General features: G+C 41.4%; 1 protein-coding gene across 1 annotated transcript; it reads left to right on the top strand.

Moving 5' to 3' along the window:
* Positions 1–620: 620 nt before the first annotated feature.
* Positions 621–25,582, top strand: ZC3H6 (zinc finger CCCH-type containing 6). Its single transcript, XM_081188413.1, has 12 exons — positions 621–1,369; positions 7,355–7,538; positions 8,297–8,419; positions 11,490–11,727; positions 12,063–12,175; positions 15,181–15,297; positions 16,272–16,385; positions 17,270–17,377; positions 18,778–19,031; positions 19,810–20,279; positions 21,311–21,553; positions 23,239–25,582. Exons 1-12 carry the CDS (start codon positions 1,278–1,280, stop codon positions 24,714–24,716), a joined length of 3,534 nt encoding a protein of 1,177 aa, XP_081044539.1. The 5' UTR covers positions 621–1,277; the 3' UTR covers positions 24,717–25,582.
* The last annotated feature ends 90 nt before the right edge of the window (positions 25,583–25,672 follow it).

Genomic DNA, 25,672 nt, shown 5'->3' with positions numbered 1-25,672 from the left:
GGGAGCAAGGTTGGCAGCCAAGTTTTACTCAGACGTATTGAAATTAATGAACCTGAGTCATGCTCGTTAATTTCAATGCGTGTACTCTTGAGTAAAACTTGGCTGAAGGCCACCCTCGATCCCAGTGAAATAAATGAGGCGATTTATTAGCCGCTCAATCAAGCGGTACACCTAATACACACGTTATAGGAGAGAGAGAGCCTTCCCCCCCCCCCGCTATTTCTGCGCTTAGGAAAGCAGGAGACGGCGAGAGAAGCGGACGCGCGCCCGTTTTACAAATAACAGGAGCGGTTGCGCGACGCGCACGCAAGAGAGGGGGGCTTTCCGCTCTTTTGCATTTCGAACGCGCCCTGGATAGGCAGCAAGCCCGCCCAATGGACGCCTCCCCGTCTACCCTCGCGGGCCAATGCTGAGAAGGGAAGCCCCCCTAAATCTAGGCGATGACGACAGCGGCGGGGCTCAGCAGAGCGCGCGGCCAAGCCCTCGCCTCGATCGCAGGCGACCCGTGAGGCGCCAACAGAGAAGCTCCGCTGGCCCTTCCCCCTCCCCTCCCCTTTCCCGCCGCCACCTCCTGCTCCTCCTCTGCTCGGCGCCATTTTGTGAGCGCGTCCCACCTCCTCCCCCACCCGCTCCCCTCCCCACCACCCCGTTCCGCCGCGCGCCATTTCTCTTCCCACGCGCTCTCTTCCCCGTCTCGCTCTTTTCTCTGTGGCAAAGCGACCGGGCGCCATGTTTGTAAGGAAGACATAACCAGACCAGCCTCCTCCTTCTCCTCCTCCTTTGCGGCCAACGGCACCTCTTCCCCGTCCCCTCCGACCGACCCACCACTCCCTCTTCTTCCTGTGGTGCGTGTGTGTTGCCTGTTGTTAAACCCCCCTGTCCCCTCTTTATTTTAATTTTATTTTTTGAAATTTGTGGCCAGCCTCGCCCGGCCCAGAGCGACCGTTAAAAGCGCCCTTTTCTGGGGGCCCCGCGCGCGCGTGTGTTTGCGTGTGTCCCCGTGCCCACCCTTCCCGTCACTCAGTAAAAAACCGTGAGTGGAAATCTTCGCTGCTTCTTGCTGAGGTGGGGGGGGGGGGCCACGCGGTCCTCCTCCGGCCGCCGCCGCCGCTTCTGCGTATATTTGTGTGTGTGTGTGTTGTGTGTGCCTAGTGTCTCCTCCTCCCTCCTCTTTCCTCTCCCAACGCCCCACCACGGGCAGCAGTGTCCTGCCTTCCTCCTCCTCCTCCTCCTCCTCCTTCCTCCTCCTCCCTGCACACACAGCCAGAGCCAGCACAATGGCCTTTGAAAGCCTGTTCTCCAAGCCCCCAAACCCAGTTCTTGACCAAAACATGCCCGACTCTGACAGGCAACATGCAGGGGACGAAAGGTCGAGTAACGTTCTTCTCTCTCTCTCTCTCTTTTTTCTTTCTCTCCGCTTCTCAATGGTGATAATAACTAAGAATGTGAGATGATGGTCGTGGTAATAATGATGATGATAATGATATTGTCTTAAATGTACCTAGGTGGGGTTTTTTTTAAAATTTAAAATGTATGTAACATTGTACTGGGGAGGGGAGTCACCTTCAGCCTGAGGGAGGAGGGGGGTGTTCTTAATACAGGAACAAGGATGTCTTTTGAGGAGGGTTTTTTTTTTGTCTCTTCAAGGTGCATTTTGCATGCATTCCCCCCCTCACATTTCATTATCTTTTTTAAAAAATCCCATCTTTTCATAAAATGCACTTTACATTGGGTGTCTGTATAATGTCACTGTTGTTCTTATCCTCCCGTATATCCCTTACTGCCATTTGAAATCAAAGAGTGTGTTTCTCTCCCCTCCCCCCTTTATACATGGAGCTACATGTAAGTGTTTACACCTTACACATTTAACTGGATCTCTTTTTGTGCAGGTGAAGTTCTGTTGGATTTTATCTTTTCCTCCTTTCAATCCCTTTGAGCCAAGACACCAGAGGGTTTTTTCCCCTGGTTGAGGTCTTGTGCCTTGCTCTGTTTTCTCCAGCCTCTTGTTTTCATAAGATCTGGCTCTTCTCAGTTGGTTAAAAAAAGGGGGAACCTCTCTGAAATTATTGATCTGTCATTCACCAACATGTATTCAAATCTTGTTCCTTAGAACACGGTTTGTAATTGTATTCCCCATAACAGCAAGCCTACCCATGGTCCACATTCCCCAACAACCATGTACAATACTGGTTTATCAAAGTGGTAAAAAAAAAACATAACATAACCCCTAATTCATGTAGTAGCATTGTAGGTTGTATACGGCTTTCATCATTTATAAGCCAGCATACAGAGACAAATGGCAATTAAAATGACTTGGACAGAGCTACAGTGAATCGGACTGGGCCTTGTATCTCAGATCTACATATCAGCAGTCCTTCATAGCTGTAGCAGTTTAAAATGTTCATGAAACAGTTTGTACTGCAAAGGATACTACCTGGTGCAGTATTGTTACTTTTAACATAGTCATAAATGCAGCTTGAGTTGTCCAGCAAATATTAGTTAAAGGAAATGCTTGCACATTACTGAATTATTAATAGACCTGGAGCTAATCATCCTAGGAGTTCTTAAGAGATACTACTCTTTTGAAAGGGGAACTAATAAGGGGAAATCAAAGATTACTACATAATGCAATGTGTTCTCGTAGACATTTAAAAACAAAGTATGTCAGAAAAGCAGGTGACCCTCAAATCTATTGACTAGCAAATCTTCTGAGATACATTGGAATTGTACTAAGTAGTTTAAGCACAGCCAAAGCCTGTAAACTTGTATAGCTTTGCAGAAATTGCAGCTCCTAATGAGCTAATTCCCCTGCTAGCCTATCAAATCTCTGAATGCTTTTTATGTTTCTAACTCCCAATAATAAATTAGACCTTTTTATAGGTAGATAACTTTAATATTGGGATTCCCTGAATTGTTATTGGAAAAACAAGAAACACAGGAGTTGTGATTCCTTGTTTTGCAGCAGTAGCAGATACTCTTTCTGCAGAATCTCAGAAACAGTTAAGTTGCAAAACGAGGGAAAGTCTACATGGAGAAATTTAAAATACAATGGGAATTCATTTTCCTTAGTTCTTTCGTGCCATACTTTAAAGCAACTAGAGATAGGGCTGCTACTTTTGAATTGAAGATATATTTTGTTTTGTTTTGACATAAGACATCTGGGGCAAGGAACTCTGCAAATGTTTAGCAGATGTTTCCATCCTAGTCCTTGGAGGCCCAACTGCCCATTTTACTGCCCCACTTATTGCACTGAGTGTAACTGACTGTGCAGCAGACAGAAAAGGAGGGTGTTTGAAATGTTGAGTGTTGGAGCCTTAGAATTTGCTAGAATAAATAATAAATAGTTAAATGGGAACACTTGGTGCCTATGAACTTGTTATTGTACACCAGTAGTACTATTCTTAATCTATATCAGAGTTAAACCTTATAGTTTTCTCTTTTCACTATAACTTACCACAGCACTGTTGGACAGAATTAGATTCTACTGTATACAAGAGCCAGATTTCTTTCTGTTTATAGCTAGATTAATCTAATTTATAAGCATTGATCACATCAGTGGTAGCCAACATGGTGTCTTCTGAATGCTTTGGAATACAACTGCCATAATCCCTGATCATTGACCATGCTGGCTGGAGATAGTTGTTGTCCAAACATATAGAGAGCACCATGATGAATACCCTTGCTTCATATTAAGAAAATACTAATAGAGCTGTTTTCTCATTTTGTGCTCTTAGATTCCCCCCCTTGCATTAATGAACACATTTTAACTGCATATTTAAAGGCTTATCTTTTTCATCTCACATTAAATTTTAACTTGAATATACTAGATTTGTAGATCTGTGGAGTTTAGTTAACAGGGAAGCAAGTAAATTCTTGCATCTCAGTTGCAAGAATGAAAACCATATTAAAAGCTCCCACTTCTAAATAGGTCAGTTTAGAAAAAGAACAATTAGATAAATTTTGGAGAGGTTTTTAAAAAATCGAATCCTTTTTCTCAGAATAAGAGTTTAAGGTTTACTGTTACTGGAGGATCAAAATGTATCATGATGCTGTTCATGCTAAACTAGTTTGGCCCTTCAGATATGTTTTAAAACTAAAGGCATGTACAGTGGTACCTTGGTTTACGAACTTAATCCGTTCTGAAAGTCCGTTCTTAAACCAAAGTGTTCTTAAACCAAGGCGTGCTTTCCCATAGCAGCAGGGGACTCAATTTACAAATGGAACACTCTCAACAGGAAGCGAAACATGTTCTGCTTCCAAGGCAAAGTTCACAAACCAAAACACCTACTTCCAGGCTTGCAGCATTCTTAATCCAAGTTGGTCATAAATTAAGCTGTCCTTAAACCAAGCTACCACTGTATATGGCAAAAGTGCATATTTCAAATGCAGTTTCTGCATAACTAAGATGGTGGAATGTTAATAGTTACAAACTTACACCAACCCACATTCTGGAGACTAACTTTGATAAACATTTGATTACAGTGGTACCTTGGGTTACATACGCATCAGGTTACAGACTCCACTAACCCAGAAATAGTACCTCGGGTTAAGAACTTTGCTTCAAGATGAGAACAGAAATCGCGCTGCGGCGGCGTGGCAGCAGCAGGAGGCCCCATTAGCTAAAGTGGTGCTTTAGGTTAAGAACAGTTTCAGGTTAAGAACGGACCTCCGGAACAAATTAAGTACATAACCAGAGGTACCACTGTATTAAACTAAAGATACGATTATGGCACATTGCATATATAAGTAGATGCCACACAAATCATCTAATTTAAACCTTCAGCATTGAGACCACCCCTGGTATCCAAATGCTGAAACCCTCCAAAGGAAGAGACTTTCTGTTTTCTAAGCAGTTCCTTAGCTAGTTATCCTTATGTGTATAGTCTTTGTTTATGTCTAATACAATACACTGCCTTTGTTGAATTTAATTTTGTGTTTTTCACTGAGCTCAAGATTATCAAGTTGTGTGTGTGTACTTAGATGATTTGGGGGGGGTGTCAGTGTTAAGACATGCACTGTTGAGCAACTACGGTACATCTCTCAAGTAAAAGGTAAAGGGACCCCTGACCATTAGGTCCAGTCATGGCCGACTCTGGGGTTGCGGCGCTCATCTCGCTTTATTGGCCGAGGGAGCGGGCGTACAGCTTTCAGGTCGTGTGGCCAGCATGACTTAGCCGCTTCTGGCGAACAAGAGCAGCACACGGAAACGCCGTTTACCTTCCTGCCAGAGCGGTACCTATTTATCTACTTGCACTTTGACGTGCTTTCAAACTGCTAGGTTGGCAGGAGCTGGGACAGAGCACTGGGAGCTCACCCCATCACGAGGATTCGAACTGCCAACCTTCTGATCAGCAAGTCCTAGGCTTTGTGGATTAACCCACAGCGCCACCCGCATCCCTACATCTCTCAAGTACTTTTTAACTATTTGCCATGGCAAGCTGTGGCAGTACAAGATGCCTAAAAGAATTGTATCCCCAAGAGTTGTAGTTGGCTTTTGCAGCATACCCAGTCAGCATTTCCCAATTGTTGAAATGTAGACAAAGTTTTTTCAAGTAACATTTCATGAGAAAGCTGAACAATAGCAGCTTGAGGTGGTACTGTCCAGAAACAAATTAGCCACTTCATCTGCTGTTTGAATAAACTTGATCAGAGGCCTTTGATACAGTGATAATTTAGTTCTCTCTACCCCAACCAATGTACTGATTTCTGTGTTCATTATTTTTTCTGGGCATATATGTACTTGGTCTTTGTAGATTTTACCAGAGCCTGAAATAAATGCTTTGATTTCTTTTATCAATCATTGACAAGTCTACCCAGAGGCAAATTGCAATCATGCTGTTATTCACTATGGCAGAGGAATCTCACCCTGTGCATGCTGTGAGGCATTCTGGTACATCAGAAGAACCTCCTGCAGGGCCAGGCCAGTGGCCCACCCCACCCAGCCTCCTTAGCTTTCACAGCGTCCAGCCAGATGTCCCCATGGGAGACCTTAAAAGCAGGATCCGTGCACAAGGGTACTTTCTCCCTTCCTGTGGCTTCCAGCAACTGGGATTCATCCTATGCCCTTTTAAAATGCGGGGGGTGGGTTGGGGGTGTTATTGGGCTGTTGTTTTTATTTTGATTATATACTGTAGTGGTTTTATATTCTGATTTTGTTCTGTAAACCGCCCTGAGACCTCCAGGCATAGGGCGGTATATAAATTCAGTTAATAATAATATTAAGCAAAGTCACATACACCTTAATCCAGGGTTAAATCCATCCCTCCTACACCTCACTGATCAGCAGCTGTTAACCTTAAGGTAGACATTTAAAAAAATAAAATAAGAGATCATACTAAATTTGTGAGATGTGTTTTGTTTTAGTTTTCCTTCAAACACAAGTAGCCTATTTTGAGAAGAGTTTAACTTCAGTACTTTATTAAGAGAGCCTTCCTTTTCAACTGATGCCCTACACCACTTAACATAACACCACTGTTCTTGCATAGTTCATTATTTCTATAGTACAAAGTGCATTTCAATTATGAAATTCATTTACACTTGCAATAACCCTGTAAAGTAAATTAACCAGAAAATAATTATTTGTGCAAGGCTAGAAGTACAGGACTTAGAAAATAGATTTCCATGCTCTGTATTAAGTGCAGTTAAGATTATTCTTCCTAACAAATTGTCTATGTTATTATTTTAAATTGTATATCATATACTTTCACAACCAAACTAAATAACATTGCTGTCACATGTGATCAGTGTTATCATAGTAAATCAATACCAAACAGTGTTCCCATATGAACCTGCCTGATAGTTAAGATATGCAATAGAACCCTCTTTTCCAGGGGCCCTTCATAAGTGAGTCAGGATGAGGCCTCACTTCACTAAGCAAGTGAAGGAGGCATCTACACTAGCATCATTTAGTTCAGAACTACTATATTCACCTGGGCAATTAATTAATGTTTTTTAATTGCTTTGTAATAGATTTAGCTGCTTTATTGGTTTTGTCAGCTTTTCATGTCTTGGTTTATTTATTAGTGTATTAATAGTTTTTAGGTTTATGTTTTTATGCATTTCATAGTGGTAAGCTTTGGGAACTTCAAAATCAAAAGTGATTTTAGTATTCATTAAACTGCCTATAATTTTAAGGTAGGAAACAAGCTATGTAATCCTTGCATGCCGCTGTTTCTTAAAATGCAAACAATATTAGATACTATTATAGGGTGAGCGTGTGTAAATGTTATGTAATTGTTGTGGTTGTTGGACAAATAAGCATGGGAGATGATTGTACTATTACTGTCAACTAAAACCCCTTATTAAAAAAAATTAATTCATATTGAATCTAAACTATTGTGACTTTATAAAACAGAGAGGATGGTGAACTCGAAGATGGTGAAATAGATGATGCTGGATTTGAAGAGGATAAGGAAGAGCAAGATGCAAAGGTTGAAGATAAACAGAAAAATGAAAAAACCCACAGAAAATCCCGCAAGAAACGCAAAAAAGAAAAAGATAAGAAAAAATCAAAAAGGAGAAGACGAGATAAACACAAGGTTAGAATTATTAGTCAATATTCTTTGCAACTCTAGTAATTATTTTTCCTTTACTCAAAGTAGTGCTAAAATAAGTTAAGATATATTGTTTATTTATTAAATTTGTATTCTGTTTGCCATGTCTAGAGTGGCAAACATCGAAAATATTTAAACAGTACAATTTAAATAGAATAAAAACATTTAAAACACTAAAACAATTTAAGAAAATTTTAAAACAATCACATAGTGTCACAGTTTTTAATTTTACAGTTGCCATGACCATTATCTACAGTCATCAAATGCCTGGGTAAACAAAAATATTTTAAAGTTTCTCCTGAAAGTCAATAATGAGAGAGCAAGGCACACCTCACCAGGGAGGGCACTCTACAAATGGGAACCACCACCAGTAAGGCCCTGTAACAAGTGAGCACCAACTGGTTATGTACAGATTATAATGTGCCCAAGAGTACTGGTCTACTAAATCATTATTTGCTGTGTCCAACATTCCTCACACCACATGTGACCTGAGAAGTGTGCCAAATAATGCATTGCAATGTTTGCCTGTGCTTGAGGCTCATAAGCTGCTCTAGTGCATACATCTAAAGTACAAGCTACCTTAATTATTATTGGTAATAAATTAGCCCTCGTGGGGATTTGAATTGTATGCCACTTCCCCACAATCTGCTTCTCTCCCAATTGACTTTACTGTAGCATTTTAAATACAATATATATAGTTCATATGCCTGCATTATACAAATGAAATCATTCTTGTTTTTCAGCATAATTCCCCCTCTAGCAATGACAGTTCTGACTATAGCATTGATTCTGATGCCGAACGAACAGAAAGATCCCATAAGAAAGGATCTGGTTTCTACAGAGATTATGAGTCTTCATTCATTCAGGTACAGCTTCCAAAATGTTCATTCCATCCAAAGTTATATATCATGCTGATTTCCTGGCTTGTTACCATTTTTTGGTGATATGGGGGCAAGAGAGGGCAACAGTTTCCCTTGTTACTTGTTAGTAAAGTTTCCAGTCAGAATGAATCAATTTTTATCCTCCCTCTTTTCTGGCTGAGTATGAAAGCCTTCCATTTACTTCTCAATAGCTTCAAAAGTAATTTGTGTCACTTTGAGTTTTACTGGGGCCATGGGTTTCTTTTTTGCCTCTGCCATATTTATTCAAAGAAATGGAACCAGAGATTATTAAAGTAGCATATGTCTTTGCCTTGACTGCCATTGAGATTTTCATTGTAGGAGTTTTGTGCAGTGTTTCAGTATTCTTCAAAGGATCAGTAACAGGCATTCCTTACAGGGGAGTAGTATCACTTTGTTCTCTGTTACAAAAGCTTCCTCTAGATTCATATGGAAAGAGGACATATGAGTGACTCTGTTGAAGTAAATCTCTCCCAGAAGTAAAAATGATCTCGCCCTATGAGGGCTCTTGCTTTCCATCCAAAACCTCCTTCCATTACAGTCACCTCAGGTTGCGAACACTGCGGGTTGCACGTTTCTGGGATGTGGACCGCGCCAAACCTGGAAGTACCGGAATGGGTTACTTCCGGGTTTTGGCGCATGCACAGAAGCTCAAAATGACGTCATTCACAGAAGCGCTGAATAGCGTCACGTGCGTGCGCAGACACAGCGCTGCGGGTTGCGAACGTGCCTCCTGCTCCTGCTCACGTTCGCAACCCGAGGTATGACTGTATTTGAATAAAACAGGACTTTGTTGGGTTTTTCTTGGCTTCATGTCTTCCCGAATGAAGGAGCATATGCTTTCTCTTGACTAGTCTAACAGTTGCTCTGGGAGAAGATAAATGTCCATTCAGAACCGCAAACAATTTTATTACTGCTTGACTTATAAAATCAGTAGTAATTTCATACTATCTGGAGTTTAAGGTAGCACAGCCTTATATGGATATTTATTTATTTATTTGATTATTATTATTATTATTATTATAGACAAAACATTAAAACAATCAACACATTCCAAAGATCATGTTGAGAGAGACAATACATAAGTGAACTGTGCATCCTTATTCCACACTTCCAAAATAATATATCAAAAATTATTAAAATTAAAGGTGCTGGCAGAATGAAGCCTAACTTCAAAACATCATTTATATCACATGAAATGTTTTTGATATGGCTTGCAACCAATTCAAATTGAAAATTCATAAGGTGAAACGCAGAAAAAGGAGATAAATATTCCAGACATAGAGCAGGGAACCAACTCCTATCAGCCCCAGCCAGCACGGGGAGTGGTGATCAAAGATGGTAGTTTACCATAACTGTAGGGCCACAGGTTCCTCAACCCTGCAAAATTTGCTACTAGCATAGCGTTACTAATCATAAATTTATTCACAATGCTGGAAGTCATCAAATTGGATGTACTACATCTAGAAAAAGGGTGGAACTGGCATAAGAATTGCTTCACTCTTACTGCCAGAAAATGGGTTGCAATATCTTCATGCTACAGAAAATAAGTAAGATTTTTTTCACTTGAATCTAGTAGTTCTCATTGGAGAAATAATTAATGCTTACTGTATTATATGCTTATGTTTCAGCATGTTTTCATAAATTTCTCTGCAAGCAATGAGGACAGTTGATCTTGCAAAAAACCCTTCCTTTGTGCTCCAATTACTCTACTAAAATTGAATACTAAAAATGTTTTTTGCATAATTTTGACTTACGGCAGAATTTCACTTTTGCGGGAAGCTGAATTTGTGTTGACTTGGCACACACTTAATTGTGTGTGTCCTTTTTTGGCAGGGTAGTCTTGATTCTGCCCATGCATCTGTGGTGTTTGTTACAACTTGAACTCTAAAGCATGAGAAAATGATGTCCTTAGAATGGTTTTTTATTTATTTATTATTGCTCGTTGCAACAGAATGATACAAATAACTTGTTCAATAAAGTCATGTGTCTTTTGCCACAAAATGAACTATTTATAGAATAACACCTGTAAAAAGAGTGTGTGAGCTGCTGTGGGGGAGGAGAAGCTGTTAATTCTGCTTCTCCTTCCACCCATCTCCAGTATTTGCATATACGCACTTGGCTTAGCAAATTGGTAGTGCCAAAGTCTCTGCTAAAAACAGTTATTTCTACTTTGGCCACTCTTGTGTGAAATACAGACAGATTTGGAAGAAATAGAAACTTAGTGAACCATTTATATTATCCACCCACTTCACCAGGGAGTCTTTCAGGATCACTATTTGTTGCTTTCCCTGGAACAATGGTTTGAGGGGACAGAAAGCTCTACTACAGTTTGGAGACACAGCACCCATAGCCAAGTGAACAGATCTGTGTTCATCCCATCAACTCTCCATCTATCAGTATACCTGAAGGAGCGTCTCCACCCCCATCGTTCTGCCTGGACGCTGAGGTCCAGCGCCGAGGGCCTTCTGGCGGTTCCCTCATTGCGAGAAGCAAAGCTACAGGGAACCAGGCAGAGGGCCTTTTCGGTAGTGGCGCCCGCCCTGTGGAACGCCCTTCCAGCAGATGTCAAAACGATAAACAACTACCTGACATTCAGAAGACATCTTAAGGCAGCCCTGTTCAGGGAAGTTTTTAATGTATGATATTTTAGTGTTTTTTTGTTTCTATGGAAGCCGCCCAGAGTGGCTGGGGAAACCCAGCCAGATGGGCGGGGTACAAATAATAAATTATTATTATTATTATTATTATTATTATTGTTATCTATGGATAATCAAGCACTATATAATAATAATAATAATAATAATAATAATAATAATAATAATAATAATAATAATTTATTATTTATACCCCGCATCTTTGCGTGTTTTCAATTTGCAACTGCACTACACATTTAATGACTTGCAAATAACAACCCTAATTCAGGATAGAAAAGTACAACACATGAACACCAATAACATGTTATGTTTTCTTTGTAGAGAAAATAGTGAGAGGTCATATCCTAATGGTTTTCTAATTATCATTCTTTTTTGTCCAGCATGGGCATATTTCAGGAAAATACACCCCTTCACAGAAGTCACAACATACTAAAAAATCAAAAAACAAAGATTATGATAATTACAGTGATGATTTTGTCTACAATGAGGATGAAAAAGAGGATTTTGCTGACCAATTAAAACAGTATAGACAAGCTAAAGAAACTTCAAATGCTGATTTAGATGCTCCAATTTCAAAAGAATCTATGAAAAAGCAAGGAATGAAAGGGATTCAGAAAGGTAAGGGATCGGTCTAATGCTAGCTTAGTTTGTGTTAGAAACCCACCTATGCATAATTACAGCATTTACAGTGAAATTGTGTTCAGAACAAGCATTTTCCATTGAATGGCCTGGAATGAAACTTTTTGGGGCCAAGTTCACTGTTTTGGAAGCTAGTGTTAAAGTGCTATTTTATAATTTTAGAAATGACCTTTAAAAACACAATAGTTCTGACCTGGCATGTATTCCTTAGGTGACCTCTTCACTCTGCAGAAAAGTATAGGTGGTATGTATGTACGTTCTTCTTTCAGGTCAGAATCTTTATGCTGAAATGCGTTGGATGTTTTTGTTTTCAGGTGCTACACAGACAAGCAATAGTTACGGTATTGGCCGAGGGCGTGGCATGCAGAAGAAAATGAAACGCAAAGACCGTGGAAGGGGAAGAGGGATAAATAAAGGTCCTGAAGAGGTAAGTGGAATGGAAGTGGGTTAAGTTACGTTGAAACTTGGGATTTCTGTTTAGTTTGCTGTGGATAATTCAGAATACCGTATTTACTTGAATCTAATGCTCTCCTTTTTTGTCTGAAATTACGTTGCAAAAATTAAGGTGCACATTAGATTCAATGGCACACTTAAATTCGTCAGCAAATACCGTATTTTTCACTCTATTGGACGCACCGGACCACAGGACGCACCTAGTTTTTACAGGGGAAAATCAAGGAAAAAAATATCCCTCCCCCCCAGCCCCAAAGAGCAACGGACAGGCTGCGTGCAGCCTGTCTGCTTCTCCCAGAGCTTCTCGGGGCTGCGGGGGAAGCCCGGGTTCCCCCACCAGCCCCAAAGAGCAAAGAAGCCAAGACAGCGCACGGGATCCATAGCCGCACAACCTCTCCAGCCAGGAGCTAAACCTCTCCAGCGCGGCTAAAGAAGACAAGGCAGTGAGCGCGATCCATCCCACTCACTGCCCTGGCTTCCTCTTTAGCCTTGCGCAGCATCTTTAGTCTTGCGCAACGGGATGGATTGCGCCCGCTGTCCACCAGGGCTGGACTAGATGACTCCTGGGGTTCCCTTCCAACCCTGCAATTCTATGACCTCGGAAGGTGTTTGGGGTCTCCACCACTGGAGGCTTTTAAGCAGCGGTTGGGGGACCATCTGTCTGGCGTTCTTTAGCTGTGATTCCTACATTGTGAGGGGGCTGGGCTAGATGACCCTCGGGTGGCCCTCCCAACTCTATACAGTCCTACAGTTCTGCAGCAGGAGATCCACAGCCACTTAGAATCATAGAATCATAGAGTTGGAATAGACCACAAGGGCCATCGAGTCCAATCCCCTGCCAAGCAGGAAACACCATCAGAGCACTTCACACAATGCCCACACCATCAGAGCACTTCACACAATGCCCACCATCAGACCACTTCACACAATGCCCACTCCCAATTTTCATCTGAGAGACATGTGGCTTCAGGGTCTAGGCAGGTACCCCCCTACCTGCCACACTTCCCCCACCCCACTTAAGCTAAGGGAATTCCTGCCCAGAGAAGCTCCCAGGTGAGGCAAGGGTTAAGATCTACCTCTGGTAGAGGCACGCAAGGCTAAAGAGGAAGCCAGGGCAGTGGGATGGATCGCGTTCCCTGCCCTGGCTTCCTCTTTAGCCTTGCGAAGCCTCCTCCCCCCCCCCCCCGAGGCGCGCAAGTCTAAAGAGGAAGCCAAGGCAGCGAACGGGATGGATCGCGTTCCCTGCCCTGGCTTCCTCTTTAGCCTTGCGAAGCCTCCCCCCCCCCCCAGGCGCGCAAGTCTAAAGAGGAAGCCAAGGCAGCGAACGGGATGGATCGCGTTCCCTGCTCTGGCTTCCTCTTTAGCCTTGCGAAGCCTCCTCCCCCCCCCCCCGAGGCGCGCAAGTCTAAAGAGGAAGCCAAGGCAGCGAACGGGATGGATCGCGTTCCCTGCCCTGGCTTCCTCTTTAGCCTTGTGAAGCCTCCTCCCCCCCCCCCAGAGGCGCGCAAGTCTAAAGAGGAAGCCAAGGCAGCGAACGGGATGGATTGCGTTCCCTGCCCTGGCTTCCTCTTTAGCCTTGTGAAGCCTCCTCCCCCCCCCCCCCCGAGGCGCGCAAGTCTAAAGAGGAAGCCAAGGCAGCGAACGGGATGGATCGCGTTCCCTGCTCTGGCTTCCTCTTTAGCCTTGTGAAGCCTCCTCCCCCCCCCCCCAGAGGCGCGCAAGTCTAAAGAGGAAGCCAAGGCAGCGAACGGGATGGATCGCATTCCCTGCTCTGGCTTCCTCTTTAGCCTTGTGAAGCCTCCTCCCCCCCCCCCCCCCGAGGCGCGCAAGTCTAAAGAGGAAGCCAAGGCAGCGAACGGGATGGATCGCGCTCGCTGCCCTGGCTTCCTCTTTAGCCTTGCACAGCCCCCCGCGGCTGGAGGGGTGCACAAGGCTAAAGAGGAAGCCAGGGCAGCGAACGGGATGGATCGCGCTCCCTGCCCTGGCTTCCTCTTTAGCCTTGCGAAGCCTCCCCCCGGCTGGAGAAGTTGTGCAAGGCTTTTCTAGAGGAGGGAGAAGGGACTGACTGGCGGTGTCAGTCCCTTCTCCCTCTCGGGGAAAAGCCCGCAAGAGCCGCGCGATGCTTGTGTGGGGCTCTTGAGGGCTTTTCCTGCCTGCCTCCCCCCTGCATTCGCTCCATAGGACGCACAGACATTTCCCCTTAGTTTTTAAGACGGGAAAAGTGCGTCCTATGGTGCGAAAAGTACGGTACTTTTTTTGGTTTCAAGGTTTTGAAAACTGAGGTGCACATTAGATTTGATGGTGCATTAGACTCAAATAAATACAGTATTTAATTTAGAATAAGCAGCCCTTCAGTTATTACTCTGCATCATAGCTTTCAACTTTCCCCTTTTCCTGTGAGGAATCCTATTCGGAATAAGGGAATTTCCCTTTAAAAAGGGAAACGTTGACAGCTATGCTCTGCATCATGTAGCTTCAGTATTGCAGCCTAAGGACACATGCACTATGAAATGAACTTATGGTAATACTAAGCTGGAGGAAGGCGTAGTAACAATTTTGCAGTTTGGAAAAATAATGTGACTAAGATAAATATTAGTAGTTGGCAGGTAGCAACATTGGCAAAATTAAAATGATACAGAGAACTAGGGCTAGTGAAGTCAGTAATAGTAAAATGTGTACAGCTTGGGGAAACAGTGAATGAATTGTCAGTCCCATCACCTTCCATCACCACCACTAAAGACAAAGAATGACACATGTTCTTCATAGCTTTGTTTCCTCATAAGCAAAACGTCTATGCCCAACACTATGCCTAGCATTTACCATAACTAGAATGTCAGTGACCATACCTGTTTGTTTGGCCCTATTTTTTTGAGAAGCTTGACTAAATCATTTTATTTTATCATTTTGAGTACTGTAATGTTGGATCTTCAATGACACTTTAGGTAACGATGCATTAAAACAGGATGCTTGTTTTTACAGGAAATAAAGCCTGTTAAGAAATGGCCAACTATGAGTCAGGCATTCATAAATCAGCATACTGTGGAACACAAAGGAAAACAAATCTGTAAATATTTCCTAGAGGCACGATGCATTAAGGTGAATATACAATTGTACTCTTTCTAGAAAGGGTAGGGGGAATGTGTGGGTTTTATTCCAGTTTGCTCAACACATTTATCAGCCCCCACCCCAACTGTTAAGTATTTTTAAAGTACTAAAAATATATTTAAATTTAAAATATGGGTGTATTTTGTTCAGTCATTTTATTTCTTGTGCAGGATTTTATATTTAATGTTGGAAGTGTGTAATATTTAAATAGCAGCCATGATCTCCTTTTATTCAAATAGAAAAGCTTGATTGTACAGTATATAGTATATCTTCTAGTGAGCTATGTAAATTATTGCACAGAGTTGCATCACTGTGAACAGAGCAGCTTAAACAGTCAGTTGTATGAGAAAATTCAAAAACTACCAATACATTCTGGCAGGCAAGTGTGATAGGGCTTTTCCAGTGGTGTCACTTGTTTTTAGAAATGACCTTCCCCAAGAACTGCATTCGGCTCCCTCCTTGATTTCTTTCAAAGAAGCCCTAAATATTTTTCCTTTCCAGTCAGCTTTTGGTTAATTGTGGGTGGCTAGCATGCTGTGCTGGGAGTGAGAGGTCTAGCCGTGCTATTTTCATCTGCTGCTTGTTTTTGTTTGTTTTTTAATTTAAGATCAATATTGTATTGATCTTAATTGTTTAGGTAGCTGTGTTGTTTTATTATTTTGCTTTGGTTTTCTACTGTAAGCCACTTTGGGAAAGGGCTATGGTCCTGAAAAGTATTATAGAAATGACTGAAATAAATACAATTCTGAACAACTGCCATCTGTTTAATGTCAGTGCAGGTATAGTTTCATGTTCTGCTTTTTTAATGATTGGTTTGCCTTACAAACAACTTCCTCCAACACCACTGGTGGGGGGGGGGAGCAGCGAACTATGTTTGATCAAACTTTCTCATACTATCATTGAAAATTCAACTTGAAATACAATGATTCCACATTTGGAGCTAATAACCTCTTTTATGTACACAGGGAGACCAGTGTAAATTTGATCATGATGCAGAAATAGAGAAGAAAAAGGAAATCTGCAAGTTTTATATACAGGGTTATTGTTCCAAAGGAGAGAACTGCATTTACATGCATAATATCCTTTTACAAATAATATCCTAAAGATATTTTAATTGTGTGTGTGTGTGTGTACATATACATATGAATATGACCTCAAATATATAATGTAAATGATATTTTCAAAGTGATAGATGATGGGAGTTCATAGTCTTTGATATGTCACAATAAGCATTATACTTAATATATTGTTTATACTTTGTTGTTAAAACATCAAAAATGCAGTGCTTACAATTAAAGAGCAGGAGTCCAAAATTTTGACTCTGCTTACAAGTCATGCCTATTATTTGTGATGCCCACTAATTTTTCCCTTTCCCTACTCCTGTGCTATGTTCAAAAGCCACACAGGATGGGAGAGAAACTATTTCTCCTTTCCTCTCTGGACGGGTGGAGGATCTAGGGAGAAAGGAGAGATGATTTGTCTTCTACAAATTGGACTTTTGCAGAAAGCTTCAGCAGCAACCTGCTGCCACTTCCACCACCTCCTACAAAAGCCTAATAGAAAGGGAAAGAGGCTACTCCATTTTTTCTCAACAAAATGGGCAAGAAAGAAGAGGGTCAATTCTCTCTTCCTGTTGGGTTTTTGCTGGAAACAGCAATGAGGTACTGCCAGAGCTGTTTGCAAAAGCCTAACTTCTCATGGAGAAGCTACATCTCTTTACCCCCATGGAGGACTGGAGAGAAAGGGCTTCCACAAGCAGCAATTTTGCCAAATGGGAAAGAGGTGTTTTCTGCTGGTAAGCAGGTGAGTAAATTTACAGAAGGCAGAAAATCTGAATCCAAAACATTAGCTGAGCATGATCCATCCTGTTCCATTAACAGTCATGAGGAGTTCCCTTGAGGGAGCCCAATAAGCCCACTCTCAAAGTGTTATACTTGTTAGAATCCTTAATACAGGCTCACATGAGTTCCCTTGCAAGTTCTATCATACAGGAGCTAAGTGCTACCACGGTGACAAGTGCAAGTTTTCTCACGATCCACTAACTAAAGAGTCGAAAGAACTCCTTGATAAGGTGAGTAATGCTCCTTTGTATCAACAGAATACTCCACATCATATTTTAATATGAAACTGATATTTCAAAAAAGCTGTTTTTCAAAACTAAGAAAAGTCTGTGGTGACCCAGTTTCAAATTGATTTTCCAAGGAGTTCAGTCATGTTTATCGATATTTCAGTTGCACATGATGTACAGTGTCATCTGTCAATGTAGTATATTTTCATGTAGAAAAAGCTATTCTAGGCTTCATAGATTTTACCAGCATCTCATGATGAAGACAAACATCATATAAAAAGGGAGCTTACAGCAGGATCCTTAGCTGAAGAGTGAACCTGGCGCCCCTCAGCTTTGCAAGGCTTGCACATCACAAATGTTCATGCCATTAAACTAAATGCCATCTTAGCATTCGATCTTGCCCCTCCTTTGTTTCACTATCAGTTTATTTTTTATAGCACTGCTTATGCATTTATGCATTACCCATTTGTTTTCACCCTCCGCTTAAAATGGGGGGGGGGGAATAAATGGCAAAGCTCCAGAAATTTGGGGAGAGGTTTCTTGTTGACTTCATGGGTAGCAGCTAGTTAGCAAAGTGGACAGTCAGTTTCTGGCAGGACTGGATTCCCCCCCCCCCTTAGTGATAGAACCCCAAAGAGGAAAAGCATGTTTGGTTGGAGCATTTTTACGTTAGCCCCACTGAAGTAAAAATGATTTAAACTTTCTGATTTAAACTTTCTGATTTCGTTTAACCCATTATCACCTTTTCCCTTTAGTTTTCCTCTTCAGGAATTATTCTTTGAATCTACTAACCACTCATACTGGTGTAGTGTAGTCTTACAGAAATTGCAGGGTGCACATAACTGCACACTATCCATGAAATCATAGGATCCAAGGGTTCTGGGATGGGCTTGTTGTCTATTGACAGTGTTAGAAAATATTCTCCCCAAAGTCAACATTTAATTTCTTAGTCATGGTCTAGTTGAAACTAGCTGAAATAGTTGTTACTATTGAGGGAGAAACCACCATCCAGTTCAGTTCAGTTCAGTGTACCAAAGAGTTGAATATTCATAGCAGTGAGCAGACGTGAAGCCAAAAGTTTCGATGGTGGACTGTGCTCTGATTTATCTAAATGTTAGAACATAATGTTCTGAAAACTTGGTTAGGTCTTTATAGGTGGCTTTTTTTAGGAGCTGCACTTCAAAATGGTGCTTGAGATTAATTGGGGTATAGTATGTGAGTTATTTTAATCTTGTTTGAATTCCATGGATGGTTTGACTTTTCTATTTCGAAGATTTGTTACCTACCCTAATCCTTCAGGATCAGATCAGATAGAATCCCAGTTAGGGGGTTGTATAGCAGCCACCAGAATATTATGCAACAGAAACTTTTATAACTCCAGGTATAATTTGTGTGTGTTTTAGGTACTGAATACTGAAGAGGAGCCACAAAACGATGATGAAAAGGAAGTGGAGGAACTTCGGAAACGAGGCATAGTTCCTCTTCCTAAGCCTCCTCCAGGAGTTGGGCTTTTGCCAACCCCACCAGAGCCGTATTCATTTACTGAGGAAGATGCAGAAAACTTTCAGGATCCCTCTGGTGAATTCAAGAAAATCCCATCTCTCTTTGAGATAGTTGTGAAGCCTACTGTGGATTTAGCCCACAAGATTGGGAAAACGTAGGTATTAGAAGTATAAAAGTTGTGCATGGTTTTAATGAGGCAATAAGGAAGTTCAGGAAAATGATGGCATTATAGTAATCTTACAGGACTGGTTAAAAAGAGAGAGAGTTATAAGCACAATGACCCTAGAATATAACAGTGGTGGCAGGCATAGTTTGCCTCTCTCAGCTGGTGGCAAGTAGTTTCACACATACCGGTAGAAGGCTGCATTAAATTTTTTAGGAGAAAGGAGCTAAAACTGTATTTATAACCTTGCTTAGATCTAGTATGTCTGATTGAATTAACACCTTAGTGAAAAATTCATGTTATTATTGCCTACCTATTTTGATCTAAAATTTGGCCTATATTTAAAAACTAATTGCATATTGTTGACATCCTTTTCAGAAAAATGAAAACTACTGGTTGTCCAGTCAGTCTCATTTAAAATATATGTATTAAGGAATGTCTCAAATCTCGCTTGTTTGTATTTCATATGCTTACCTTCTAAAAGAAGAACTCCTTATAAGGAGAACAGTTGCTTTTCATCTTTTTATTAGGCACTCAAGTATTTGAAGACTTCGGTCATGCTCCTTGCAATAATCCAAAGTTCACCTGTTTATGGTCTGGTGAAAAAACCAAACTGAATGGTAGTGTTCCCTTCTAAGAGAAAGCAAACTAATTTTGACAAAATAGAGCATGTAGCCATTTTCAGACTCTTGACCACTATGCTCCTCATAACTTGCTTATAGTTTATACTTATATAAAAGTGGTATTGACCTAACTTTCTGTCTTGCAGTCCACCAGCATTCTATAACAGCACATCACCGCCAGGACCAGAGTTTGAAGGAAATGATCCACATATGTATAATACAGAATCGAGCCCAGGACATAATGGACCAGCAGGGCTCCCAGGTTCTCCTGGGCATCCTTGCATAGGTCTAGGAGGGCCGCAGAGTCCGCCTTTGCAGCCAGTTCCTCCAGGTTACCTAGGACCACAGGGTCAAGCCGGTGGACCAATGCATGGACAGCAGGGTGGGCCACCTTTGACGCCACCTGGTTCATCATATGGCTGTGCAGTTGCTCAAGAACATATGGCAAACATGCCCAGAGACAATCATTGCCTACCTGGTCCACCATATCAGCAAATCCCCGGTGAACGGCTGCCAAATACTTGTTATGAGTCCCTTCAGAATCCAGCCAATTTCTATGATAATTACTATTCACATCAGGCTGTACATAACTTTCAGACAACCAATAACACTGGTGGTAAGTTTTAATGTATAAATCTTATGTCCTTAGTTAGAACTAAAGAATTGTGTCTCGTGAGAATGGGAGCTGTATTATAACTCAAAATCACCTAGTCTTGGGCCCTTCTCATTCAAGATTTATAAAAGTATTCCCAAAATACTCATTATGGGGGGGGGCATGTGTGTGTAGGAGGGGAGAACACAGACTTTTGAAAGTGCGGTATGCTTCTGTATACTCTGCACACACCCTCTTCTTGAATTCTTGTATGGGGGACTCAGGACACCCTAGATCAGATGTGAAAGATAAATTATGCCTTCCCACCCTCCAGGATGCTTCTAATTTTCCCCCATAAGCAACTACTCAGTGCACAAGTCTCCAGTAGTCGCCATCTCTTCACCTGACAATCTTCCCCCTGGCCTTTCCTAAGTGCTTGAGGTGCCTTCTAGCAGCAGCATCTAAAACAAATAAGCATTCTGGCCATACCTAGAGGGACATGTGGTGGCTTGGATGCTACTTCATAGGGAAAGGCCAGTGGAATGGTGCTGCTACTTGAAGACATGCTGAGCACCACTGACCAACCCTCTTCTTCCTCCCGCTCTGGGCTTTCCTGCTCTAGAGCAGATAAGAGCAGTTTGGGATAGAGGTTGATGATGTGGCCACACAGCTCCCAAGGGACACCCCTGCCCCTGACTTCCTCCCAGCTTTGGAACTAGGGAGGTGGCAAGAACGCCACACAGCTAGCAGTCCCTGCCCACCTTGCAGCTTAAGCATTGGAAGGAAGGCTTGGTAACTCCATGTTTGCTAGAGGGCATTTGCACACTCAGCTGCGTTGAGGATGGTGAGAGATGAAGCCCGTTTGCATGTGAGAAAGTAAACCTATCCACTGCCCCCTAGAATTAAGCCTCTTATATGTACAGCCCCACCCCTTCATGTGCCACCTTGATGGCTTTTATAGAGATCTCATCAAATAGTACTTAACATTTCTTTGTAATTTCTGTTTAACTTATGTTGAGGATAAATACTAATTGTTTGTAATACTGTCAATGTAGATGGTGCGTGGCAAGGAGAATTTGCAGATCAACAGCCTCACCACATGTCTTCAGATTCACATAACAGCGGCAATGAGTACGAGTCAGACTGTGCTACAGCAGCAGGCCACAGTTCAGCTATTAATGTACCAGATTTTCTTCCTGCAATGCAGAAAGCCCTTTTTGTAAGGCTTAGTCAAAAACAACAAGACGATGGAGAGCAAATGAGCAATCAGTGTCAGAGATCCCTGAGTAGAGAAGAAGGTATTGTCACATTCTACACTTTTAAAATAACATGTTGTAACATAGTTGTGTGCATTTGCTGTTTCCAAATGTTAGTTAAGAGTTTAGTTTACTTCCTACTGGTGTTTATTTTCCTTGCAACTTTTACTAAAGTTACTTTCACACATTGAAGAATCCAGTTTGATCCAAGGAAGGGGTACTGGGGCTGATTCCATTATGGAGATGAGTTAGTTTATCCACCCGCCTTCAAAACTCACAGTAACAGAGTTGCTTCTTTTTCATAATAATAATAATAATTTTATTATTTATACCCTACCCATCTGGCTGCCTTTCCCCAGCCACTCTGGGCTGCTTACAACATATTGTAGGCCCTCTGCAGAAGGAGGTGCCTATATTCTGCAAAACCTATAACTGCTAAATGAAATTCTTGTTCCAGTTTCAGCAGCCGAGAAGAAAATTGATTATGTAAATAGTTGGTATAAAAGGAAAAGGTACATATTGACAGAAATGGCAGAAGTTCATGAGAAAAAAGAAATGAAGGTTCATTCAATCCTTAGCAGAGCTCTGTAAAATGGAACTGAGAGTGATATGGAGAGGTGAATTATAAGTTCAGTCATACAGACATTTCTTCTTGAAGCTGCTATAGAAGGAGGCAGTGGTTTCCCTCTCCCAGTAACATGTCTGAGCTAGATTATTCTGTCCCAGTATCCAGACTTTATTCTCATCCAAGCAGTGTAGCACTGAGCTAAACTTAGATCTGAAAGTTGAGTGACTAGAGTTAGATTACTGCAATGTGTTATATGAAGATGATTCAGAAACTTCAGCTGGTGCAGAATTTGGTGGCCAGATTCCTCACTGGGGCAAGAGGGTTTGAGCATATTCAAAGTGCTGGCTTTGATAAAGCATTAAGTGAGAAGCATAGCTCAAATCAGTGGCTCATGAGACTGTTAATCTCAGGTTCAAGCCTCATGTTGGGCAAAAGATTCCTGCATTGCAGGGGTTGGTTGACCCTTGTGCTACTTTCCAACTTCATAATTCTATGATTCTATGGACTGGCTCAGGACCACAATACCTCAAGGACAGCCTCTCCCTATATGAACCGAACCAGACCCTTCAATCATCATCTGAGGTCCTTTGTGTGCTGCCTCCATAAGAGGTCCAGAGGGTGGCAACATGAGAATGGGCCTTTTCTGCATTCTTTTCTGCAGTTTATGGAATGCTTTCCCCAGAGAGGCTTGCCTGGTGCCTTCATTGCATATCTTTAGGTACCAGGCAAAAATGTTTGTCTTTAAACAGGCTTTTGGCTAATTAACATTCTATATCCCTTTAAAGGTGTTTGTGGAAGGAAGGTTATTGCTTTGTTTTTGTTCTTGTTTTTATTATGTATTTTGTGTTCTCATTTTGCATTTTTATGTTGTGAACCTATGATCTTCAGATGAAGGGCAATATACATATTTAATAAATAAAATAAATATCACTGACATAAGCTAAGAGATGGCAACAGACTATGGTTAAATAATTTTCCCCACTCACTTACTACCATATTTGTCATCCTAATAGGAAATTAGAATTCCTTTCTTTTACATAATCTGGTTTTATTAAAAAGAATTCCCAACACTATTTGGGAAATTCTGTTTTGTTTATCTTAGGAGAGAAAATATACACTATGGCTACTGAAATTTGTATGGTGTCTTGTCTTTTTCTAGATGATAATGTAAACTGGTACTCCAGTAGTGAAGAGGAAGAAGGAAGCAGTGTTAAATCAATATTAAAGACCTTAAAGAAACAAAGTGAGACATTAAGAAAACAGCAGCAGCAGGCAGCAGACCAACAGCTTCGTGTTATGCCTACTGACCCAAGACTTGCTAAAGAGCGAGGTCAAGGAAGCCAAGCTGTTGATCCCAGGCTAAGATCAGCTTCAAGATCAAATGCTAGAAAACCATCAGAGTCAGGAACCTTGGACCCAAGACTTGCACGAGATCCTAGAATTTTAAAGAGCAGCGAAAGCAGTCATGCTAGTTCATCTGCTAGTGGAGCAAACCCTGGTGTCAAGGCTATGCAAAAAGGATTAGAGGAGGAAGAAGAGGATGGAGAACGGGAGCTGAGAGAGAGAGCTTTCTTAATACCATTGGAACCTCTGCCTGGAGTAACACTACGGGATCCAAGATCTCAGCTTAGGCAATTCAGCCATATTAAAATGGACATTGTTCTGAGCAAACCCAACTTTGCTAAGCATATTGTATGGGCTCCTGAAGACTTACTCCCAGTACCTTTGCCGAAACAAGACCCAGTATCTTCAATCAACTTACCCCTTCCTCCGCTTATAGCTGACCAACAATTTAATCAATTACGGAATATCAAAAGTGATCCCATCCCAAGTACAATACCATCTGACCCAAGATTAGCAGCAAAAGCAAAAAATAGTACACATTTAGCAAACAGGAGTGTCTCTTTGGACCACTCTACAGATTCTCATCCTGGTAGCACGAGCAAATTGGGAGACCCTCGCTTGCAGAAAACAATTGATCCCAGGCTCCACAGACCATCCAGTACAGACTCTCACCATGCAGTAGTGAAGGACTTTTTGCCTCCAAAGACTGACCCCAGGTTAGCCAAATCCAGCACTGGTACATCACAGTCCTCAGAAGCTGCAGCCTTTCATTCTGATTCGGATGCGTTACCCCCATATGCACCTAAGCTATCATCTGCCACTGCTAAACTGGGCACCCCTAGCTCCTTATTAAGTGGCATTAGCTTGTATGATCCAAGAAATCACACTCCATCAGACCCCTCTCCAGTTAATTCAGGGGAGAATGGAGAGAACCTGAAAAAGGGTATTTTGAAAAATGCTGGCCAAAATGAAGCTACGCTCTCAGAAGAACAGTTGCCTCAAAAAACATCCCTGCACATAGAAAAATGCCTGGAAACATCTGGAGAAGCCATTCCAGATAAAGTGGGCAGCAAATCTCAGGCTAAACACTCCAGTGCTGCTCCAGCAGTACACAACCTTCCCATCCAGGCGTTGTCAGGGTTAATCAGACCACAGTACAGTGATCAGAGGCCTGTAAGGCAGCCTGGGCAAATCAGTCAAACGTCAGAGAGTGATCCAAATGGGGAATCCGATGACAAATCACTGAAAGATGTTTTCAAGACTTTTGACCCAACGGCTTCACCTTTTTGTTAGCTGTGTGTTTATGAAGACTTTTTACCATTGTGAATAATGCAGGTTTCTGCGGTTTTGTAACTGATTTACCTCTATGCTTTATTTATTTTTAAATTATAACCAGAAACACATTTGGGCTGCTATTTTCAGAACCACATGCCGTAACACAGTATGCTATAGTGTTTGCCAAGTTGGTATTTTCTATATAATTTTCACATTTCAGGGAGATTAATCATTGATCTGTTTTTTAAAAATAAAAATAGGTATATCATGTTAGATCTGAAATAAGCACTTTCATTGTAAATAATCATTAAGGATTCAATTTGAAGACTTGTATATGTGTAATGTGTCTTTTCAAAATCAACATTTAGAGAATGTTTGCCACTTTTGTAAGATTGTATAGGTTCAAGCAATATAATGTACATTACTGTGAGAGACACTATTTAAAATGACAATTATCTGATCTATCAAGTCCAACTTGCTAAGTAAAATTCAAAAAGAATTGATCCTTTCTGAGCGTTGACACAGCATCATTTTTTATTCATGAATTGATACTCATAGCCTAAAAGATACTGTATTACATATTGAGGAACTGAAGCATTTTTAAAGTATTTTATTCTATGCTGTATATAGAAGAAATTGCAAAGGACACTGCTAAAACATTTCTAAGTAGAAAATTCATAAGTTGTATGTGTAAAAAATGTATTTACTTTTTCCATGTATACATTATTCTCATTTAGTGCTGGCACATTGTGGTGTTCATGTATTCAATGTATTTTTGTATTCAACTGCTTAATTTGTATTGCTTTTTTGTATTGATATGTAATGACAGTAACATATACTCATGTGTCTGACATTTTTAACAAATTAAAAAAGAGTGAAAATCTCTTGACTTTTCATGGACTGCTAAAAGGCTGGGAAATCTGCATTGTAGATTTTATCTGCTTTCTCCCCCTTCCCTCCTAAGGTGTATATAC

This window comes from Podarcis bocagei (assembly GCF_964188305.1).
Source record: "Podarcis bocagei genome assembly, chromosome: 3".
Taxonomy (NCBI): Eukaryota; Metazoa; Chordata; class Lepidosauria; order Squamata; family Lacertidae; genus Podarcis; species Podarcis bocagei.
The sequence above is the reverse complement of the archived record's forward strand: the minus strand, read 5'-3'. Positions and strand labels throughout refer to the sequence as shown.

Excerpts from the sequence above, each read along its gene's own strand:
- ZC3H6 (XM_081188413.1), top strand. The coding sequence starts at position 1,278 with ATGGCCTTTGAAAGCCTGTTCTCCAAGCCCCCAAACCCAGTTCTTGAC. Across the intron at positions 1,370-7,354 it reads CAACATGCAGGGGACGAAAG|AGAGGATGGTGAACTCGAAG; the intron begins GTCGAGTAACGT and ends TTTATAAAACAG. Across the intron at positions 7,539-8,296 it reads GAAGACGAGATAAACACAAG|CATAATTCCCCCTCTAGCAA; the intron begins GTTAGAATTATT and ends CTTGTTTTTCAG.